This window comes from Cavia porcellus, unplaced genomic scaffold, assembly GCF_034190915.1.
Source record: "Cavia porcellus strain 051 isolate PalLab524CR breed Dunkin Hartley unplaced genomic scaffold, mCavPor4.1 scaffold_3, whole genome shotgun sequence".
NCBI lineage: Eukaryota > Metazoa > Chordata > Mammalia > Rodentia > Caviidae > Cavia > Cavia porcellus.
Window position 1 is genome coordinate 70,743,616 of NW_026947486.1, and position 21,641 is coordinate 70,765,256.

The window sequence follows — 21,641 nt, forward strand, 5'->3', positions numbered from 1 at the left end:
CCAAAATTCTACTCAAATGGCAAAAGGGTCAAGCTTGTGACTAGTCCTGGTTGGCAGGCGGGAAAGAGGGAAGAGTTGCAGTCCTTACACAAGGACACAGTTAAGAGTTAGTCTAAGAAATTCCTTTTAAATATTCAGAATTCTCAACTGTCAAGGCTTAGTAAAAGGCTTCCTTTCGCAATTGGCTTATGCAGCGGTTCTTTGTGGTGCATTTTACAGTGATGATTATGAACCTGAGGAAACTTTGCTACATATGGTAATATTTTTGGCTGTATCAACTGTGATTGGTGCCACTGTCACCTAGTGGAAGAAGACAGAGATGCTGCTAAATACCCTACAATGCATAGGACAGCCCCCATCCCAAGAAGAATTATCAATCCTCAAAGGTCAATAGTGCAAAAGTTGAGTGTCCTTGACCTAATATGATAGCAGAAGCTTATTGAAAAGGATCAGAGCTGTGGTCTTGGTCAAAGCCACGGAAAGAAGCTAGCACTACCTATTTGTCTATTGCAAAGATAGCATTTAAGCTGTTCTGTGAGCTACTGGACAAAAGCCGAGGCAAAGCTAAGAAAACTCGAATTCTTACAAAGTATGGGGCAAGTTTTCTTAACCCAAATCTTAATTAAAGTTATTGACTGAGACAACACAAAATACACTGTTCCAATGAACCAGTTTATGATAAGACCTAATCTCTCTAAAGGACAAGCTTAGAAATGATTTCAGAAAACTATCATGTCCTATAATCTAAGCATTACATCGAGCTTCTTCCAAAAATTGAGCTCTTTTGCCTTCTCCTTTCATGTCCTATGTGAATAACCTAAAATAATGCAGGTATCAGTGCATAGTAAATACCCAGAGAACCCGTAAAACTTGAGCGAAAAAAATAGAGGAAAAAAGACAGCAGATGTTATTTTTTTTTCCTTACAACCTGTTTCTTAATTTCCTTTAGGCTTTTTTACCCATGTTCTCTGGGTATCTAGGCATTGAAAGTCTCTTTCCCCACTGAGGAACAAACTGGGATAATGCATGTCATGAGGGACTGTACCTCTGAGCAGATGCAGTTCACACAGTAAACCAACCCATAGGGTTCCAGGTAAGGATGCCATCTCTCACCCACTCTGTACTTCTTGTCTTGAAACATACAATATGTCTCTGAATCTGTGAGGAAGTAAATGGAGAGTAAATAAGTCAGTTAGAAATATGGACCAAGTCACAAAAATCCAAAGGCACTCACAGATTCCACCCAGTTTAGTATATATACGCGAAGGGAAAGGGGATAAAGAGTGTTTACAGAATTCTTACTACTGGCTTGGTGTTTTGCATGCTCTGCTTCCTGGATCCTTACAAAGACCCATACGATAGGTACTACTATTGACTTATTCCATAGAGGAAGGAAAGCAAGTCACATAACCACAATTATTTGAGAAAGGAATCAAATCTAGGTTTGTCTGATGGTTAAGAGCAAATCTTTACTGCTCTGTTACAACAGTAAGATATGGGAGCATATAATGAATGTTTTCTTTAAAGATTGTGCTCCTTTACTTTGGAAATGAAAACTAATGCTAAAAATGTGGATGTATTACAACATTTTCAGAGCTGCTTAGCGCTGTCATAGAAGCAATGGATTACAGAAATTGTTTTATGACTCTATAAATGGCTTTGCCTGCACATTTTAACATCTTTCAATCAGTGAACAAATATTTGAGAACTTCCAGTTGATCAAGCACTATGCTAATTACTAAACATAAAGTGAACAAAAATTTCTACCCACAGTCCCTGCTCCTATTCAATTTACAAATTTTTGCTCCCTTGGACAACTCCAAAATAACTCAAACCACACATTTCTCTTTCTTAAAACAGAAACTTCAGGAACCAACAGCTCATTTTGTTCCATGCTACAGTTGAGCACATATCATACTACTTGTCTCACTTTACATGTCTTCTCAGTCAGGTTCCTCAAAAGTAGGCAAGATTTTCTTTTCTTTTCTGTATATCCGTTATATGCCCTAGCACACTATATCTAATAAATATAAGCAAATGATGACTAATACATTGAATTTACAAATCAAGTGATTTATCTTCTAACCCTATTATCTTCTACCTCCTGCTTCCCATCCTACAAGGTCAAAATAAACCATAATCTTCTCATATCAAATACATTACTTTTTCTCATTCCTGTATAAATTTCTCTGATCATTGAAATCAAAATAAAAAAGAAAAGCATGAAACTAAGAGAATATATTTTCAACTAATAAACCAGGCATTGTTATTGAAACTGCTATAATCATTCAAGTCAATAAGCAAAAACTCAACAAATATAATAGTAAAGTTATCTAAGAACATGAACAAGCAATTCACAGAAGAATTAAATGAAACAAGAAATGAATGCGAAAAGACATTTAACATCACTAGTAATCAATTTAAACTGCATTGAAATAAATACATTGCATCACTTACTGCTTTAAAAACAGTCTATGATTCTCACTTTCTACAAGATGAATTCAAATTTAGTTGTCAAGTCTTTGTTTCTAACTTGTTTAGAAAAATAAGCTTTTAGAAAATCTGCATTTGAATCCTTACTAGGTACAGCTGTATACTGAGAAACTCAGACTATTAATTTCAGTTTGCAACAATTATGAAATATGGATTATGATTTTCAATGAATGTTGGAGGACTAAGTGGAATTCTTTTAAAATATAATATGCAATATAGTGTTAGTCTATATTAGTTACTAATTAGAAAATGTTGCATGCTTAACATAGATAATTAGAAAATTACACAAGTATAACGAATAACAGTAAAATCATATAAGCACAAAGAAGAAAGAAACAGTACACATAATTGCAGTGTGAGAAGGTAACCACTTTTAGCATGATGATAACATATAAATGGTTCGTGAGTTGAAGAACAAACAAATAGAAATTTTAAAAATATAATGCAGTAAGTAAAAAAGTAAACAGTACAACAAATTCATGGGATTCAGCTAATCCAAAGAAATTCCCAGTGTTCAAATGTTAAAAATTGAGAAAACTTTCATTTGAAACTAGAGCTAGAACTAGAAAAAGTAAGGCAAAAAGGAAAGAAGAATAAAAGAAATCAATGAGACCAAAAACAGAATATCAATAGATAAAATGAATGAGATTAAAGTCTGCTTACTTTGAGGGAGGTCAGAAAACCTAAGCAAGACTAACAAGGATTTTTGAAAAGAGAAGATGAAAATTCCCAACATTAGAGATAAAAGAGAAGACTTTCTTTTAATGCTTACAGACTTTACAAGGGTAAAAATTGCTTTATTATGAATAATGTTATAATAGTTTAACAATTTAGATGAGATGGAGTGGTTCCCTAAAAGTCACAAGTTTTTACCAAAAGTGCCTAAAAAAGAGAGATAGCCTGATGGTTGTATATCTTTTCAATCACTTGAATTGTTAGCTGAAAATTGTCTCACAGAGAGAATTTCAGTGCTCAGATGGGTTTGTTGGTGAATTCTGTTAAAAATTCTCCCAAACACTTTCAGAAAAAGGATGGAAGGAACATTTCCCAACTGAGTCTTTGACAAAAGCACCATATTTATACCAAAATCAGACAAAGATATTACAAAAAAGTGCAGACCAATATACTTTATAGACAGATACAAAAGTTTCCAACAAAATTTTAGCAAATTAAATATGACAAGTCATACAAAGGATAAAACTTTATGAGCATGTGGGCATTATCTTGGAAATTCAAAGTTAGTTTAAGATTCAAAATTCAATCAATATAATTTACCATATCAAAAAACTGAATAATAATACATCATCTTTGAAAAAAAAGCACTTGAAAGATTTCGTGTCCATTCATGAAAGAAACTGGGAAGAGAAATTCCTCCTTCTACAAAAAAACTTATAGGTAACATGATACATAACTGCAAAGGACAGAATTTTTTCTCCCTAAGACTAGGAATTACCCTGGAATGTCTGTATTGCCACTCCTGAAGAGAGATGGGAGGGAGGAGGGGATAAAGGGAGGGAGGGTCAGATGAAAGGAGATGGAGACAGTGACAGAGACACAAAAAGACAGACACAGACTATATACTAGATGTGAAATAAAACTATTTGCTGATAATCCTTTTATAGCAAATTTCTACATTGACAACTCCAAAAAATTTATTAAAAAGTTGTTATTATGGATGGTAAGAGAATTCAGCAGCATTGCAGGATGTAAGCCCAATATACAAAAATTCATCATATTTATAAATTCTATAAAAATTAGAAATTGAATTTTGATAGTGCAATATTTACAACAGGCTTCCCAAAACACAAAAATCTTGAGGTATAAGTCTAACGAAATATATCCAACATCTGCACTCAGAGATTTAGAAAACCCAGGGCTGGAGACATAGTTCAGTAGCATGGCACCTCCCTAGCAAGAGTGAGATGGTGAGTTTGATTTCTGGTTCAAAGAAAGAGAAAGAAAAGAGAAAGACAGAGAGAGAGAGAGAGAGAGAGAGAGAGAGAGAGAGAGAGAGAGAGAGAGAGAGAGAGAGAAGGAAGGAAGAAAGGAAGGAAGAAAGAGGGAGGAAGGGAGGAAGGGTGGGAAAGGAAAGGAAAGGAAAGGAAAGGAAAGGTAAGGAAAGGAAAGGAAAAAGGGAAGGGAAGGGAAGGGAAGGGAAGGAAAGGAAAGGAAAGGAAAGGAAGGGAGAAAAAGAAAGGGAGAGAAAGAAAGAAAGAGAAAAATAAAGGAGAAAGAGAAATAAAATTACGAAACCCAGGTAAACAAAATTCAACGAAACATTAGAGAACTGTACCTTATTTGTATATTGGAAGAGACATTGTTATTAAATTGTCAATTTTTTCCAAAGTGAGTTATAGAGTTTATGTCATTCAAATATTAACAAATCTCCAAATATTAACAAAATATTCCATAAACTTGGTAATCTAATAGAAATCTATATGGATAAGTGAAGGAAGTATTAGGGTAGTGAAAACAATTTCGAAACAGATGTTAATATACAGCTACATTTTTCAAGACACTGTAGTTTTCATAAAAGGTTACAGAATATACATATAGACTTAAATACAGGTGCAAATGTAATTCAATTGAAAAAGTGATGGCATTTTCAATAAATGTTGGTAACATATTTAAAGAGCCATATGTAGAACATAAAACAAAATGAACCTTACTCTATATTTTATACCACATTCAAAATATGAATTTAGGATGGATCATATATTTTAATTCAAAATGCAATATCTTAAAACTTTCAGAATTCATAGGAGAATATTCGTGTGATTTGGAATTAAAGAGTTGCAGATATGGATATTTATTAGGATATCCCACAAAAAATACTGTAAATGAAACCCAACCTTCTAACAGAATATTCCCACTTCTACCCTTCCATTCCTTGTGACATTGCTGTTATTCATTTTACTTCCCCATAACCTAAAATCACCAAATAAAGTATTTTTATTATTATTTTGAACAAATCATTGCCCATTATAACAATGAAATAAGAAAAAAACTTTATTTTACCTCCTTTTATGACTTCTCTAATGCTCCAACTTTTTATATAGGTCCATGTTTTTAATATGTGTTATTTTCATCTTTCTAAATAATTTATGTTAACATTTCTACAAAGTAGGTTCTGGTGACATATTTCTTCACTTTTTTATTTTCTTAGAAATTTTATTCCTTATTCAATTTTCAAAGAAAAATTCCCAAGATATTCTAGTAATAAAAAGTATTTCATCCCATCCTCTCCCTTCTCAAGCAGGCTCTGAAGAAAAGTCTCATATAATTATCATCCTTTTCCTCTATAGGGAGTATTATTTTCTCTGCTTCTTTAAAGTTTCTGTCTTTGCTTTTATTTTCTGCATCATATGACAAGTTTCAGGTGTTTGTTGTGTGTGTGTGTGTGTGTGTGTGTGTGTTTTGTTTTGTTTTTCATATAAATTCAGCTTGGCATCATTTGAGTTTCCTGAATCTGTGCTTTAGTGTCCATCACTAAGGCTGGAAAACTCTGCCATTATCACTTCATATTTTTTTTTCTTCTTTCCTTTGCGTACTGATAGTCCTTTTACATGTCAATGTTTTCTTATTCTTCTACAGCTTTTGGATATTCTGTTACTTCTCATTCATTTTTTATTTAATATGGGAAGTCTCTATACATGTATCTTTAATGCACTTATACTTTATGTCCACTATCCAATCTAGTAACTAGCCCACAGAAGGCACTGTTTAAATGTGTTTTTGATTTCTCATGCTCCTTTTTAAATTCTTCTTTAGAGTTTCCATGTCTCCATACATATTATTACATATTATTCACATATTCTTGTATATTGTCACTAGAATTGTTGTATTTATCACAGCTATTTTATATTTCTGGTTGAATAATTTCAAATATATGAATTTGGTATTGATATTTCATTTCTTTCTTCAGACTTAACTTTTAACATACTTCGTAATTTTTGGTTGAAAGTCATGTATGCCATATTGGGTAAAAGAAACTGAGGCAACAGACCTTCAGCATGAGGCTTTATATTAGTACAGCTTGGAGTAAGTTCTATTTACTGGTTGGGGTAGCTATGACATAAGTGACCAAAATGTATTCTTCTGCGCTCATGTTTTCCTTTTCTTTAGTTGTTAGGATGCCTTAGAGATTTCCCTTTAAACTATTTGAAGCCTATAATCTTCCAGCTATAATCACTTATTATAATACAGAGAAGTCTTACTGATGCAATTATAAATTGTAGGGATGGGAATTCTATGATTATTTATCATATATGATTATATTATCTCTCCATCTTTCAAAATCAAAATTTTACTTTTTAAGAGCAGTTACAAATTTAAAAAAAAGAAGAGATGCTACAGAGTTTTTCCATCTATCCTCTGCCACCACACATGCATAATGTCCGTGATTACCAATATCCTCTACTGGAAGTGGTACATTCGTTTCACTGATGAATTTATATTGGCACATAATTATCACTTCAAGACTATGTTTTACATTAGGACTTACTCTTATTTCATACATTCTATGGGTTTTGACAAATGAGCAATGACAAGCCCACCGTTACAGTATCATATAATTTCACTACTCTAAAAATCCATTGTGCATTGCCTATTCACTTCTCCCTCTCCTACTCCCTGCCAACCAGTAATTATTTCACTGTTGTCATAGTGTGTCTTTTCTAGAACATTATCACACTGAACCATAATGTATTAACCAATCCCCTATTTGGGCTACTGTGTTATATTTTTTCTACTTCTTACTATTAAAAAACTCCATAGGGGCTGGGGATTTAGCTCAGCGGCATAAGCACCTGCCTTGCAAGCAGGCAGTCTTGAGTTCGGTCCCCGGTACCGATAAAAACGAAAAAGACAAAAAAAAAAAAAAAAAAAAAAAAATTAAAAAATTAAAAAAATAAAAAAAATAAAAAACTCCATAACAAACATCCTTGTATATAATCCTTTGTGTGCAACACTGGTTGTTTTCTTAATAAAAAATCTGAGAAGCAGATTTCTTGGGCCATTTGAGTACTTTCAAAGTTTGGTCTACCCTGCCCAAGTGACTCCAGAAAAGTTGCACTAATCTACTTCACCATTAGTGTGAATGAAAATGCCCAACCATGAATATTTTGTCTGCAGCTGACAATTTCATGGAGAAACACAGAATCAATTTTTCTTCTTTTTTGTCAGTGAGATTAAATAAGCTGTACTTATGACCTAGGAATAGGTGATCAAAATCATTTATTAATGTAAAGAAAAAAACAAAACAACAACAACAACAAAAAAAAACTTTTTAAGGCAGAACTTGTGTGTTCTTCGGCCAAGTCACAGCAATACAAACTTCTTTCAAGGACACAAAGTAGGCTTCTGCTCCGCAATATTCAAGGATATAGTAAGAAGTACTTTAAATATTTAACAAACTCAACATCTATGACTTATGAGAGATGACTGTGAATTTCCAGCACTAATGTCTAAAGACACAATTTTCTCTACCTTCTACATGTCAATAAGAGGCATACTGTTTCTGTTAATAAATATTCTCACTGATGAACACTTAAGTGATTTGCCTTTCACATATATAACTTATTTCAACATTTCACAAAGAATTTTAGCGCACTTTGAAGCCAATTCATGAAGGTAGACCTTTCAAACAACATTGTTAAGCTAGCAAAAATAGTCATATGGGAGCAGGGCCATCAATCCCTAAATAGAGGTAAGCTAGAAGTTATGTAGTTATGTAATAACATTCACAATACAAAGTAAAGTAGTATCCGCATATTATAATTTGATTATAGATTAATTTCACTGCTTGGATTAGCACAATCAGAGGTTGACATTAGATGTTCCTGCATAAAAGAGGAAACTGGAGGCAAGTTTGCCATCAGCTGTGTGATCTGTATGGTAAAATAATCATCTCCTTATCCCTTCCTTACTTGATATATAAATAAATGGGATAATACAAGATAAAAAATCTCTGAAAGACTAAGCAATCACTAAAATAAAATAAACTATCAAAGTGTGCCTTTTAAGTGAATTAAACATTCTTAAAATTAACATTGAAATTGTTAAAGACTAACTTACAGGAAAGTCTGTCTCTGAAAACACAGTATGCTTTATCACTTTGAAGTAAGTTGCTTTCTCTTCTCTGAAATGTCCTTAAGACGAACTATTTTACTGATGCCCTTAAATAAATCACTTTAATGTGCCTGAGCTTAGCAGTATTCATGAAAAACACAGATAACCAAACCAAATAACCATTTTCTGCCAATAGATTCCATTTCCTCAAATTCAGCTTACAAGGAATATTGTTAGGCAAAGTGAAAATTGAATTTATGAGTTTTCCTGCCCCAAATTTGGTTCAAAGGTCAAGAGGTAGATGGTAAGTGGAAAAGGCAGTGAGAGAACAAGACCCTGGAAAATACAGAGCCAAATGAAAATGATGATAGTAATAAAAATAAAACAACTGATACTTTCAGCCTCTGTTACAAGGATTTGTTGTTTTATGAATTCACTAAATTTTCACAGAAATGTTGCAAGATTGGTCCCATTAGCTCCATTTTATAAATGAAGAATCTGAGGTACAGAGAGGTTTGGCAAGTTGCCCAAGTAGACATGATGAGACAGGTATAGAACTGGGATTTAAACCTAGGTAGACTGTCTTTGGGTCCCAGGACTATAATCATTATATAATTTTTCCCTCCCACTATGCGGTTGGTAAGGTGCAGGTCACCTTTTTTTAGAACTCTGAAAATAAATAGTATCCACACATTCTTAACCTAATCTTTTCTCAAATTACCCTTATACTCTAACTTTAAAACACAGCTGTGATCACCTTTCAAGAATCAATGTTCTTTATAGTGAAGTCCAATCAAAATCAAAGCAGATTACATAAAATGGGATGGCTGGAAACTTTATTTTATCTTTTTTTGCATCTAGATCAGTGACTAAGCATAAAGTATAAAATAGAACTCATATTCTGAAGCGCTTTGTAATCTCATTGGGAAGACATGACTAGTCCAGCTAAAAGTCCTTTTTAATTATTTTTAAACTGAATATCACTTTCCTCAGATGCCCAAATGACATTTATTTCACATTGCTGTACGTGTCTACAAAACTACTTATTGAAAATGCAAATATCCTACTCACTCAATAACTTTGATAGAAACATGAGCTTAATGCAAACATAATGGTCTTGCATCAAGTAACATTAGTCTTATTATCTTAGTAGTCTGGGAACTGAGCAATTATACCCCAGACAGAAATCTACAACTTCTTGATGGGGAAAAATTCAGGAACTAGACACTGACAAGGAGCTGAGCAGTAACAACACTGGTGCAATTAAAAAATGCTTCTGCAGTTACTGACACTGATATTTTTACAAGCATATAGCAAAAGTAAACACCATAATCTTTATGACATGTTTTAGCATGGCTGTCCAATATGGAGTGGTTAGAAAAAATATACTGATTTCTCCATGAATAACTAGACAGTTATCAATTTTCAGATCTAGGATAAATTTCAGCCCATTTTTACATTTAAAGTTTTTGACACCTCCCTGGGGAGAATTTAATGAGTTACAGTATATTCTAGTACATCTAAAGTCAGTCCCAGTATATCATCTTGGACAAGAAACCCAAAGTTAGTTGATTTTACTACTAAATGATAAGGTCTCACCAACTTTTAGGAGATATGAGAAAGAAAAGTAAAGTGATTCTTTGCTAATTTTTAAAAGCTATCAGCTGGAAAATGCAAAATTTACCTCTAATTAATATGTGATGGCAGACTTTAGTCTCTAAGGAATTCCAACTACTAGATGAAATGGATCTCCAAACCTGCCTCATCATAGTTATTTTTCCAGTGATTGAGGTGGATTTAATTAAAAGTATAAATCTCTGCTACTTTAGTGGCCTTTCTTAACAGAAACAATGATTACAAAAAGGAAACAGTGACAAAGATGTGTCATTATGCCGTCAACATTTTGCCCAATTATTACTGCTCATCTTCCAAAATTAGGTCAGAAGTCCAATAATTCCATCACCAGTCCAAAAACAAGTAAACATCTCCTTGAACAAGTTTTGATGACAGTTATTACTGTAGATGTACCATACTTAGTGTTTATATTTATTCTATTATAGCACATATAATCAACAGAAAGGGAGAGTTGAACCTGTGCTGTTCACTATATGAGTGCACATCCCAAGCACATCAATTTCATTTTAGTTAATTATTCTTTTGAAAAGCTACTAGAGGAATGAAGAATAAAAGCATAAGTATTTTTCTTCTGCCATTTATCAAACTTAAAGTAGAATGTAGGAAGGAAAATATTTAGTAGTGGCACATTTTTTCCCTTATTTTTCTGGCATGAGATTTCTAGAGTTGAAGACTATCAGATTCACTTAGGACTTTCATATTTCCTTTCCCGACTGTGGAAATCAGTGTAAAAGGAAAACAGTAAGAAATCAAATTTTTCATTCTATAAATACTGCCTATTCCCTCATTCAGGAATTAATCATCTTATATAATATATAGATTTAGATACAGACGCAAACACACACCAAATAAATATAGTTATCCAACAATGTTGAAATCATCGCTGATTTTCATTTTCTCCACACTTTTGTATATTTTCTGCATGTGTGACAATGAGCATCTATCTTTAAAATCAGAAAAAAATCATGTTAATTTAAAAATTGCTAGGGTACCTGAAAGTTATCAATACAAGCTAGTAGAAATATTAAACATTCAGTTTTTAAATATATCTATATCTGTCTTCCAATTAACTAAGACAGAAATCTACAACTTACTCAAAAGTGAAGTTCTGGTCCACATTCCTTGACTGCTTATAAGAAGACCTTTGTTGAGTTATAGTTTAATATTTGCTCTTTTCCTTTATGTAGGTTCAATAATGAAATGACAAATAGACAGTTACTTCTAAGAAATCAGGTTGTTGATGGTCTCCTTGTACTACCCAGAATGTACCTTATTTAAATATCGCATTATCAGTGCTACCTAAGTGGTAGATAGGACATAAGAAGAGTCTGTTGATGAAATTGTAATTTTCCAAACAAACCCAAAGCTTCTCCTTTCAAGAGATAAAAGCCAAATTTAGAGTATAAGTGCCATAATCTACCAAATTACATGTTGAATACATCTACTGTTTGTACTTTTTTCAGATGGCCTCTATTTCAGTTTATATTAAAATTTGTTATCTCACACCTACTCTTTTATCTCTATCTTGTATCTAACCTTTTTAAAAGATCCAGGCTATAACATTTAAATGAATAAAGTTTTCATTGCATTGACTTTGTGACAAAATTAGCAACACATGTTGTTGCTCCAAGTAGTCAAACCCAGGGCTTTGGTTTTCATTGTTTCACCTCCCCATTCCTATCTTATCCTTTAGTTCTCTGTGTAAAAGCAAGAATTCTCAGTTCACAAGTAAAGAAACTTTAGTTCAAAGAACATTAATGTCTCAACCAATATGACACAACAAGTAAGAGATGCCTGACCAGAAATCAGGTCTCTTGGCTTTAAGCAAAGTCCTCTTTGCACTGGACTATGGAGGTCATTCCAATCTTACAGAGAAGTCATAGAAATGTAAGAAGGTGGAGCATCAGTCACTTATTTTTAATTTTCTTTAATGAATTAAGTGGCTGCCTCTAAAAATTGCCACAGACAAACCGGTACAGTGAACAGAATGTGGAGACTTGCATCTTACTTCTGACTCTGGCTGGGATTTGCACTCTGTTCTTACACAAAGACCATTTGACCTTACTGGGTTTCAGGTTTTCATCTTACAAGTAAAAAGATAACATCATTTGGCTTAGGAGTCAGTTGTTCTAATAGGTACCATTCATTAAAAGTTAACCATAGACCAGCCATTGTGCAACAGTACCTGGTGTACAGTGTCATTTATTCTTCAAATGACCATGGTGATGAACACCATGCTATTATTTCTCCCACTCTGCTGATACAAAAACTAATGGAGAATAGGTAAATAACATTCCAAATATGCATAATGCAGTCATGGAGCTGGGCACAGAATCTAGGTTAACTTCAGGCACCCATGACAAAGTTTTTGCATGTCACCCTCCCTAAAAATGTGTTAAGGATATACTTTGAAAAACAGCAAGGTCTAATTTTAAGATATTCTTTATTTTACACCCACTTACTTAAAACATCTAATATATGGCCTACTCTCTTGCATGTTTCTTTTTGTTTTTCAAATTCTATGTAGGTTTATTGGAACAATTTAGGTATACATAATGATTACATTCATTATAGGGAATTTGTATCAGTACATGATATAAGTTGAGTCCTCTTTTTTCCCTCCCATCCCCATCCCCATCCCCATCACCTCTTTTTAAATCCCTTCTTCTGGTTCACAAAGTTCCGTTTTCATTTTATTGAAAAACAATAAGAAAAGAAGGATAAAGTACATGTTTCCTTTTGTCACAATGGACAGGTTCTGTGTGACTCTCTCTGGCAGCATGCCTTACATCTCAAAAAGTATCTTCTTCCTTCCCTTCAAGCTTTTGATGGCTTGCCTTTCCTAAGAATTTCAGAGGCCCACTTTAATCCAAATACAAATATTGGAAGCTTTTCTTCTCAAGAAAAAAATGAGTGAGAATCTGGGTACTTGAAGGTCAGTTAACTCATTTTGTAAGGCAGGAATGGATTCCTTGAGATACATGAACAATTTCTCTCTTCACAACCTTTGCCAGATTTGATACAGGCTCTCTCATCAGAAGCACATAACAGAGTAGCCTTAATGACTCAGTTCTTCACCCTCACAAATTCTCTGTCCATTTGGCCCATATTTGCATGAACATTATGCTGTAAATTTCAAAAGAACTTCCTGACCTCCTTGATTACAAGCTTAATAACAAAGCATAATGAAGTTACAGAAGGATTCTTTCCTATAAATCCTCAAATTATGCTGATGCTCAACAGTAACAAATTTTTACATAGGCAACAAATGGATCATTCATCCACTGCAATGAACAATCTGTATTGTTTTGTCCCTTGAGCCAGTCTTCCCTCCTATAAGAGCAACTGTAACTATGGCTAATTAGCTAGCAGCAAGTAACAGCACAAACTTTCACGTCTTTCTGAAAAGAGCTTTCCCACAAATGAAGTACTTTTTCCAGACATCTTCAGATTTCTACATCAGTTGAGAGCGTCTTTCACCGTAATGACATTCCAGCCTGATGCCCCAAATAGGAACACAAGCAGACTACCGAACAACACCCCATTGACTTAGAATTTTATATTCTAATAAATCCTAGAAAGATTTAAAAAAAAAAACTGATATTCTTGAGTAAAAGCAAGTCAGGCAGTAAAGAGATCCACAAATATTTATTACTTCCACACTCACACATTTCTTGAAGTTTTCCCACTTTTCAAAAAAAAAAAACTTTAAAATAGCCCTCTTTTTCATTTACCCCTACATTTTGCATTCTCGAGAATTGGACAGAGATATGCTTTTACTTTCCCCTGTTGTAAAGTAAAACTTGCCAATGGTGGAAAATTTGGAATAGACAAAAGAAGCACAAAGAGGACTGAAAAAAGCAATCATAAAACTACCATTCAGAGATTTTCAAACCATTAGTTTCCTATTGTATACCACATAACCTTATAAATTTTGGATAGGAATAGATGACTATGGATAAACTCTCAAATTATGGCAGCACCAGAAGAAAACATGAGAATCTACAGTGACAAAAGTTCTTTGTAAGAAATGAAGCACTCATACAAGAAATGAAAGACCTTACTACATAAAAATTTTAAAAGTTAATATGAAAAAATATAACATATACATAGTTCAAAGCAAATTTCAGACTGAGAGAGTATTTGAAATACAAAAAGCTAGCAAATCCAAAATAAAAAATTAATAAATAAATATTTTTATACAGATAAGACAAGAAGCCAAAAAATCAAATAGGCAATTCACTTGAGAAATTCAAGTGAGCTAAAACTGGGTTGAAAAGATGCTACAGTAACAGAAAACTATGAAAGCAAAACTTAAATATGATTTATATTAAACTATATACAAAATACAAATGTTAATCATACTTTCGGGAAAGAAATTATATATGGACCATCATCCATAGATGTTGAGAATTAAAATAAATATATTTTTGAGGGGTAACTTGTCAGTATCTGCCAAGATTAAAACCAAACATAATTTGACTAGCAGTTCCTCACAAATATTTGCATTACTGTCTTAAGATATTCATTAATGTCTTAAATGTAATGGCAAAAACTGTATACAACCTAAATATCTACAAATACAGACTAGTTACATAAGCCACATACACAATCAGAAACTACAAAAGCATTAGAAATAATGCGACACTGCCATAGTATAGCATTCTGATGTGGAAAAATATCCTAAAGCAGTAGTGGTAAATCAATGGCATGCATGCCACAGAGGTTTGTTATCACTGAAAACTCTAAAAAGTTCACTGTCATTGTCCTAGAGACATTGTTGAGCAAAAAGAAGATACAGAATAATGTGTATGAGTTCCAATTTTTGTGAAATTAAAAAAAGAAATGTATGTGTAGTTTTATAACACGGAGAAACACTTATAAAAACACATAGCAAGCTACTAATAATGGTTACCTTGGAGAGTGGAACAGAGAGTTGAGAGTTACATGTTCTTTTAAAATTTAGATATTTTCATATCTTTTTATAAAATGAACATATATAAATTGTATAATTTCTAAGATTAAGAAATTAGTTAAAATAGGCATTTTCCAGGGTTATCAAAATTTCAATAGTGTTTTTAATGTTCATTTGGTACTATGTAATGATTAGATCCCTTATATAGCCAATCTTTACGGATTTACATTTCTACTGTTTCTAACATCTCACTGCTAGAGCTACAATATATATCTCTTTAGATACATATTGTGTGTATGTGTATGAAGGTTACACACATATGCTTTGATATTTCCCCGTTAGTGGAGATGACCTTGCACATATTCAAGGCAGTTTGAGTGAAATTTTTCTTTTTCTTTTTCTTTTCTTTTTTTTAAATTTTTGTTCGGGAATCAAACTCACAACTTCTCACTTGCCAAGCAAGCACTTATGCCGCTGAGCTAAATCCGTGGTCCCAAAACAGTAAGCTGATTCAACAGAGTGATGCTCAGGGATGTGTTCATGAAACGATCATGAGTTTTGATTTATCATCAACTCCAATGCTGAAATTTTAATTCTAAAATGGTAACTTAGGCTGTCAGTTACACAATCATTTTGACATCTACTGAATATTAAAGTGTCTTGGAACAAATTCATAAGCACCAAGAAACATTACAAATATTAGTTTTGGTTCATACATATTTTTAACTCACATAGTTCTTTGATTTATCAACAAGCATCTATGCTTAATGGACAATATTTGTCACTTCTTCATAAATATGAAAGGCCTCCTAGAAGAAGAGGTGGTCTAACGAAAGTTACAAGCTTCATCCATGAGGCAATCAATAATAGGCCAGAAGGCAAGTTTCTTTAATAAAGGAGGGATTTTCAAGTCCCACTGACTGTGACCTGAGCTGAAAATGAATGCGCATGCATCCATTTTATTTCACACACACTTACAAGCAAGATGTCTGGAAAAGGAGAACTCTGAGATGCACTCGGAGAAGGAAGAAGTGTGAGGAATACAAGGTGGGTGAGGCAATCTCAAATTTCCTTACTGAGACCATACCTTAGTAAACTTTGCTTTCTGTCCCAATCATACTAGACATCACTACACAGTATTCATGCTTATAAATCTAATTAAAAGCAGTATTTTTTCCAAGAATAAAACTAATTTTACTTTGAAAGCATAGTGAAAAAGAAATGCACTTTAAAAAGAAATAGGTTTGGTATCATCCTTCTTATAAGCAAGCTTTCTTCTGATATATTTAATTTATGCTAATAAAGGACAGAAATGTTTAAATGATGGGCTTCAAATGCTGCTGTTGTGGCTCCTACCAAGAGTTTTCTCACAGCTCCTTCTCATGAATAAGTTCAGTGGAGCAGAGAATGGCCCTCTTGGACCAATTCCACTTTGTGCCTCTTTTTGATGCACTCATAATGGGGAACTAGAGCTGTGGATTTTCCTTCAAATTTAAAGCAAGCCATCTACCTCAGAGGGGGTTGCAAGGGATTACTGACTTTCTAGACATATTCCCTGGGTTTTCAGGGCCATTCTTTTCAATAAATGGCATCCAATTTGTTGTCAGTCCCTAGAATCTCAATTTCCTCAAAAGATTTTTTCATGTGAATCCAATTCATGTGAAAGTTTCTTCCTTTTTCATCTCTTGGCATAGGGAAATAGGCAGAGACTGCTTTAATTTTTCTATTCTTTTCTAAGCTAAAAAATATTGTTGAAAAGTCAATTTAGGAAAAAGAAATCCAGTTCATTTCTAGAGTTATATAAATTAGAATGAGATGTATACAGGTTAGCACAAAGCAAGAAAAATGAACCAACATGTCATGTGTCCTATAAGATAGAATCTACATGACAATCAGAAATAAAATACCCAAATTTAAATGATCCCATTCAATATTTTCTTTTATCAACTCATGCATAAACTAGTAACATTCGCTTTCTTGTCATAGAATAATATCATGGCCACATTTGAGCTAAATCATAATCCCTACAGTTTATAACCATATTTTCAAAGAAATTATAAGAAAACATGTTATTTTTTAAACTCAACACACTTACGTTTTACTTGTTCTGCTTTGCTTCCTTCGAGGAAAAGAAAGAAAAACAATAAGGAAAAGATGTATTTCATGCCTCCCATTTTCCACTTTTTCCTCATTGAGACCACTGCAAAATGCAACTCAGAACCTTCAAGGTGTAGTGTACTCAAACTGTTGAGAAGAAAACAGGAAAAAAGAAAAAGACTTAAAACAAATCCTCTGGAACTCAGAGATCATTGATGCTTAGGCTTCCAACTTGGTAGGGAAAAAAATGCTGGAGAATTTACATAAGTGCAAGCATTGTTTGTTTGCAGAAGAAAAAAGACTTGTCGCTCTTGTCTTGCAAAGATTGTGGGAGAAAATTCAAGTGAATGAACATGCATTCCTATCTAAAACCAAAGCTAAATTCTTACAAGCAAGTCATAAGAAAATAAAAAAAAAATTGAAATCCCCCTTTAAAAGGGAATTGATTTTCTCAAGAGATTTGAAGGGAGGAGAAAAGAGAGACTGGATTTACAAAAAGGTTATTTTGGCAAACAAGGTAAATACAAAAGGCAGGACCTCAAGCAATTTCTGAAATGAAAGTTAATGAATCTTAGCTTTTAGACTACTGTTATAATTAATCCTTCAGGAATCAGTTCAAATTGATTTTTTTCCTGGTCCTCCATAAGATCTATAAGGTTGTTCAATTTGGCTACTTTTGTTTGAAAAAAAAAAAAAACAGATGTAATTAGCCAAAGAATGCAATTTGGCACCTGAAAAGTTTATTGCTTAGAATGATTCAGACATATTTCTTTCACATAAAGTCCCTTATGAATTGGGAATTTTAAATTGGCCATTTTAAGGGAAGTTAAGAATATTTAAACAGAATTTTTTCACCTTGAACCACCATCCAAAAGACCATTAAAGCAAATGCAACACCTTAAAATATGAGATTAGCATTTCCATTGTAAGGCATATAAATCTAAAGCCTTTGCCTTGGAACTCAGAAAGTTTGCTGTAGCTCATATTTAATCATGAGTGATATCCACAGACTTTAGAGTTTACAAGACTCTTCCAACAGAAGACTGGGGAAAAATATAAATAGTTTAGAAACACAAAATTCAACCTGGAGTTAACCTTGGATAGTAACTGGACTCAAAGATCTTTCTAGGGAATCCATCCTAAATACAGAGCATAAAGACTGCAAAAGGAGGTTCATTTTGGAGAACTTAATTTCCTTTGGCTATGAAGTAGATGCCATATTTCCTACTGTATATTCTATGAAGTTGCTGGGAAAATTGAAAGTCCAATGTCTCAAATTATGAGTGTAGTACAAACCGATCATACAGAATAATTTGTGCTATCAGGCAGGAATTACAGCACTCATCTGCCTTCTTTCTCTATTTCATCTCCGATCTTTACAAAAGGATCTAATTCTCCTAGGCTATTGATGTTCCTAGTTTTCCGACTATCTCAGTTCTGGCATCTTAGTCTCCTCTGTGAGTTTGTGGTCTACTTTCAATCACTCAAAATATCTTCATACCCTAAGAGCTACTGGTTCTCCTGAAGCAAGGCATTTTTATTAACCATTTAACACAGCTGCCTACCTCAGTGAACTTCTCTTTAAGCCTGCTGAAATAAGCTTATCTCCCAAACTTACAAAAGACACAGATTTTAACCATTTAAATCTAACAGCACAATCATATGGCTCTCAGGGAGTTTCTGAAACTAGCTTTTAGGTCTCTACCCATGCAAGAACTAACGGTTGTTTTACTTGTACAATGATTGGGCGATTCAGTGAACAGTAGCATTGCTTCATAACTCAAACTGGCAAGAAAATGGCCCTTAGAATTTTTTGCTTTTCTTGGGTCCCAACAAATGTTATGAGCAAATAGAAAAGTTGGTGACTAGAGAGCAATTAATCTCTTTTGGCATTCCTGTCATCTGTGCGGCCTCCCAGGCAAGGATAGAGAACATCAGAAAATGAATTGCTTTATAAATATTCACTTTTGATTTATAAGATCTTGAAGTCTTGCCTTTGTATTCTGTAAAGAAATATGAAATGAGTTTCCTACCCAGGTCTCCCCACTGTTCAATTTCCTTTCATCCTTTTAAAAATTTTATTTTGGGGACGGGAGCTTAAGACATTTGTTGGGATTGCAACAGTGAACAAGCAAACGTTACTCAGCAAACATCCGACACTTATTCTCCCAAAGAACCAAACTGTCCTTAATTTTTCAAATTATACTTTGACCCAGTTAACTGGAGTTATTTCTGCATTAACTCTCTGTCTGCTTCACACAGACTGTTGTGCCATGGAACTTGCACTGCCTCTTTTACAGGTTACTTATAAATGTGGTCGATGACATGTTTTGGTGGGATCCAGGAGTTAATAAGAAAGTAATAAAGAAAATAAAACTTTGCAACCAACACTGGAGGTGAGAGCTGGAAAGGAGGGTGCTGAAGGTTTAACAAGAGAACAAGCAACATGTCAAACAGGAAAGGAAAGATATAGTATTAAGGTATCTCCAGGAAACAAACATTCACATTATTTAGCTAAGTTATCAACTGCTTCTTGCCCTGGATGTAGACACAGGGCAATCCAGGCCATTAAGTGACAGAAGCTCCCACTAAGAACAGGTTTCCAAAGAAATACAAAGAGATGAATACATGCCAGTCAGTTCTTCAAGTCCCACAGTGTCTCTTTAATCCTCCAGAGAGGCTTGACTGGCCTTGTAATCTCACATTCACTATCATCTGTGGGACAACCCCTAGGGTAGCAATTTTCTGTCTGACAAACATTGAGAAAGACACTGGTATCTCAAGCTCTTGTCCCTCAGCTGAAATCCTCTCTTCACACTACCAAAAAATAAGAAAAGCTCATTTAACTCCTGTTGGGTTGCTACTAAAAATAAATGGCACTTTTAGCCCAGGGTATCTTTTTTTGGAGGCAATGACTACATTGATGCTTATGATTGACAGACAATGCCTTGAATTTGCCTTGCAAAACACTTTGCCATCTATTAGTTCATGTTATTTTGCACAATTCCACCTTTAAAATGGGCCTGGATAGCAGGAGTGGGGCGATGGCTCAAATGAGGTTAGTTAGTGGCAAGGCTAAGAGGGACTGGAAGGCAGCTTTCTAGGCTCTGTGTTCTCACAGTATCACTTTGCTTCCTGAGCCTAGTGTCTCAAACTTTCAACCCCTGTGGTCTGGGCCAGAAAATGAGGCAGATGTCCAGAGGATATAGGAGCTTTTTGCACATCCACTATTTCTTTAACTTTACTAGGCATTAATCAACCACTGGTCCAAGAGGCTTCAGTAAATGACAAAACAGACTTGTGGACACTCTTATTAATTAAGGGGCTGCAAAACCCACTAAATATTGCCTGGGAGTGGCCCTGGAAGCACCAAAGAGTAAGTAGAAATGTAGGGCAAACAGAGAACGGCGAGTTGTGAGTTTGAATCCACAGCTCCCTAACCTGTCTCATTCGGGCACCACCTGAATCTCAGTCCTTTGCAGCTAGATCATAGGATGGACTGGGATAGCAGTCTGAGAGTTCAAGGTGCCCTAAGGGGAACTTCCAAGGGCGGCTGCAGCCATCAGAAGACACACCACCTGTGCAAAGGCTTGAAAGGAAGGTGGAGGAGGCAGGCGCCTGCACTGCTCACTGACCTGGGTGCTGGTCTCCGTCTGTCACGTGTACACACGCTCAGGGCTCCCCCGGGTGTTCCTCAGAGGTCTGGGGTTCGCAGGTTGTGGCCGGGCACTAGAGTGAGCTTAAGGAGAGGGGGTGCTCAAAAGTGGGAGGGAGGAAAAAACATCACCGCCCTCACACCACGAGGGAGCGGCTGGCTGGGCTGCAGGGGTAGAGCCAAGGCGCGGGCGCGGCGGCCCGGGGCCACCTGCCCACCCGCCTGCCCTCTCCCCACTTGGCCGGGGAGGCCAGCCGCTTGGCGCTGGCGGGAAGTCCGCAAGCACGCAACAGTGCAAGCACTCACCCTTTCTCCGTATCGGCACCAGAGCTTTATTTCTGTTCCCCTGGCCAGAAAGTTAAAGAACTGGGAGAAAGTGTGAGGCTCAGCCGCCGACTTTCCCATCACGCAGCGCCCCCACCGCACCCCCTCCCTTCTCTTTTGGCTGGGAGAGCGATGGGGTCTTAAAGGGACCGCACTTCTCTTCCAGCTCCTCCTCCCCTCAGCACTGGATGCACCTTTGAGCTCCAGAGCACTTGGGCACGCCCTGAAAGCCTTGGCTACTGTCCTGCATCTCTGCATGGAAGTTGAGCACCTTCTCTCCTGTGGCACAATGAGCCTTCCCTGTGTGCCTGCTTTAGGTCCTGAGTTGGTGTGTAGCATGCAAGTTATGCAAGTTGAGCTGGCCAGGCAAAATATGTCCTAGTATGTTATTCATCATTTGGGAAATTTCCTATGAGCCTCATTACAGCAAAGGAGAAAAGTTTGATGTCCTCA

At 35.1% G+C, this 21,641-nt stretch overlaps 1 protein-coding gene across 5 annotated transcripts in view; it reads right to left on the reverse strand.

Annotated features, from left to right (window-relative positions):
* Chrdl1 (chordin like 1) overlaps positions 1–21,295 on the reverse strand; it is a 114,960-nt gene extending 93,665 nt beyond the window's left edge. For 2 of the 5 annotated variants that reach the window (XM_013150197.3, XM_013150195.3), the window contains exons 1-3: positions 20,845–21,195; positions 17,208–17,356; positions 1,046–1,158 (exon numbers count right to left, since the gene is read on the reverse strand). In XM_013150197.3, the coding sequence (XP_013005651.1) occupies positions 1,046–1,158; positions 17,208–17,304 (210 nt within the window). In that variant the 5' untranslated portion in view covers positions 17,305–17,356; positions 20,845–21,195. Of the gene's footprint in view, positions 1–1,045; positions 1,159–17,207; positions 17,357–20,844 lie in introns of all 5 variants that reach the window. The other 3 variants (XM_005002703.4, XM_063246278.1, XM_063246277.1) reach the window with 3 other exon arrangements.
* Between the last annotated feature and the right edge of the window lie 346 nt (positions 21,296–21,641).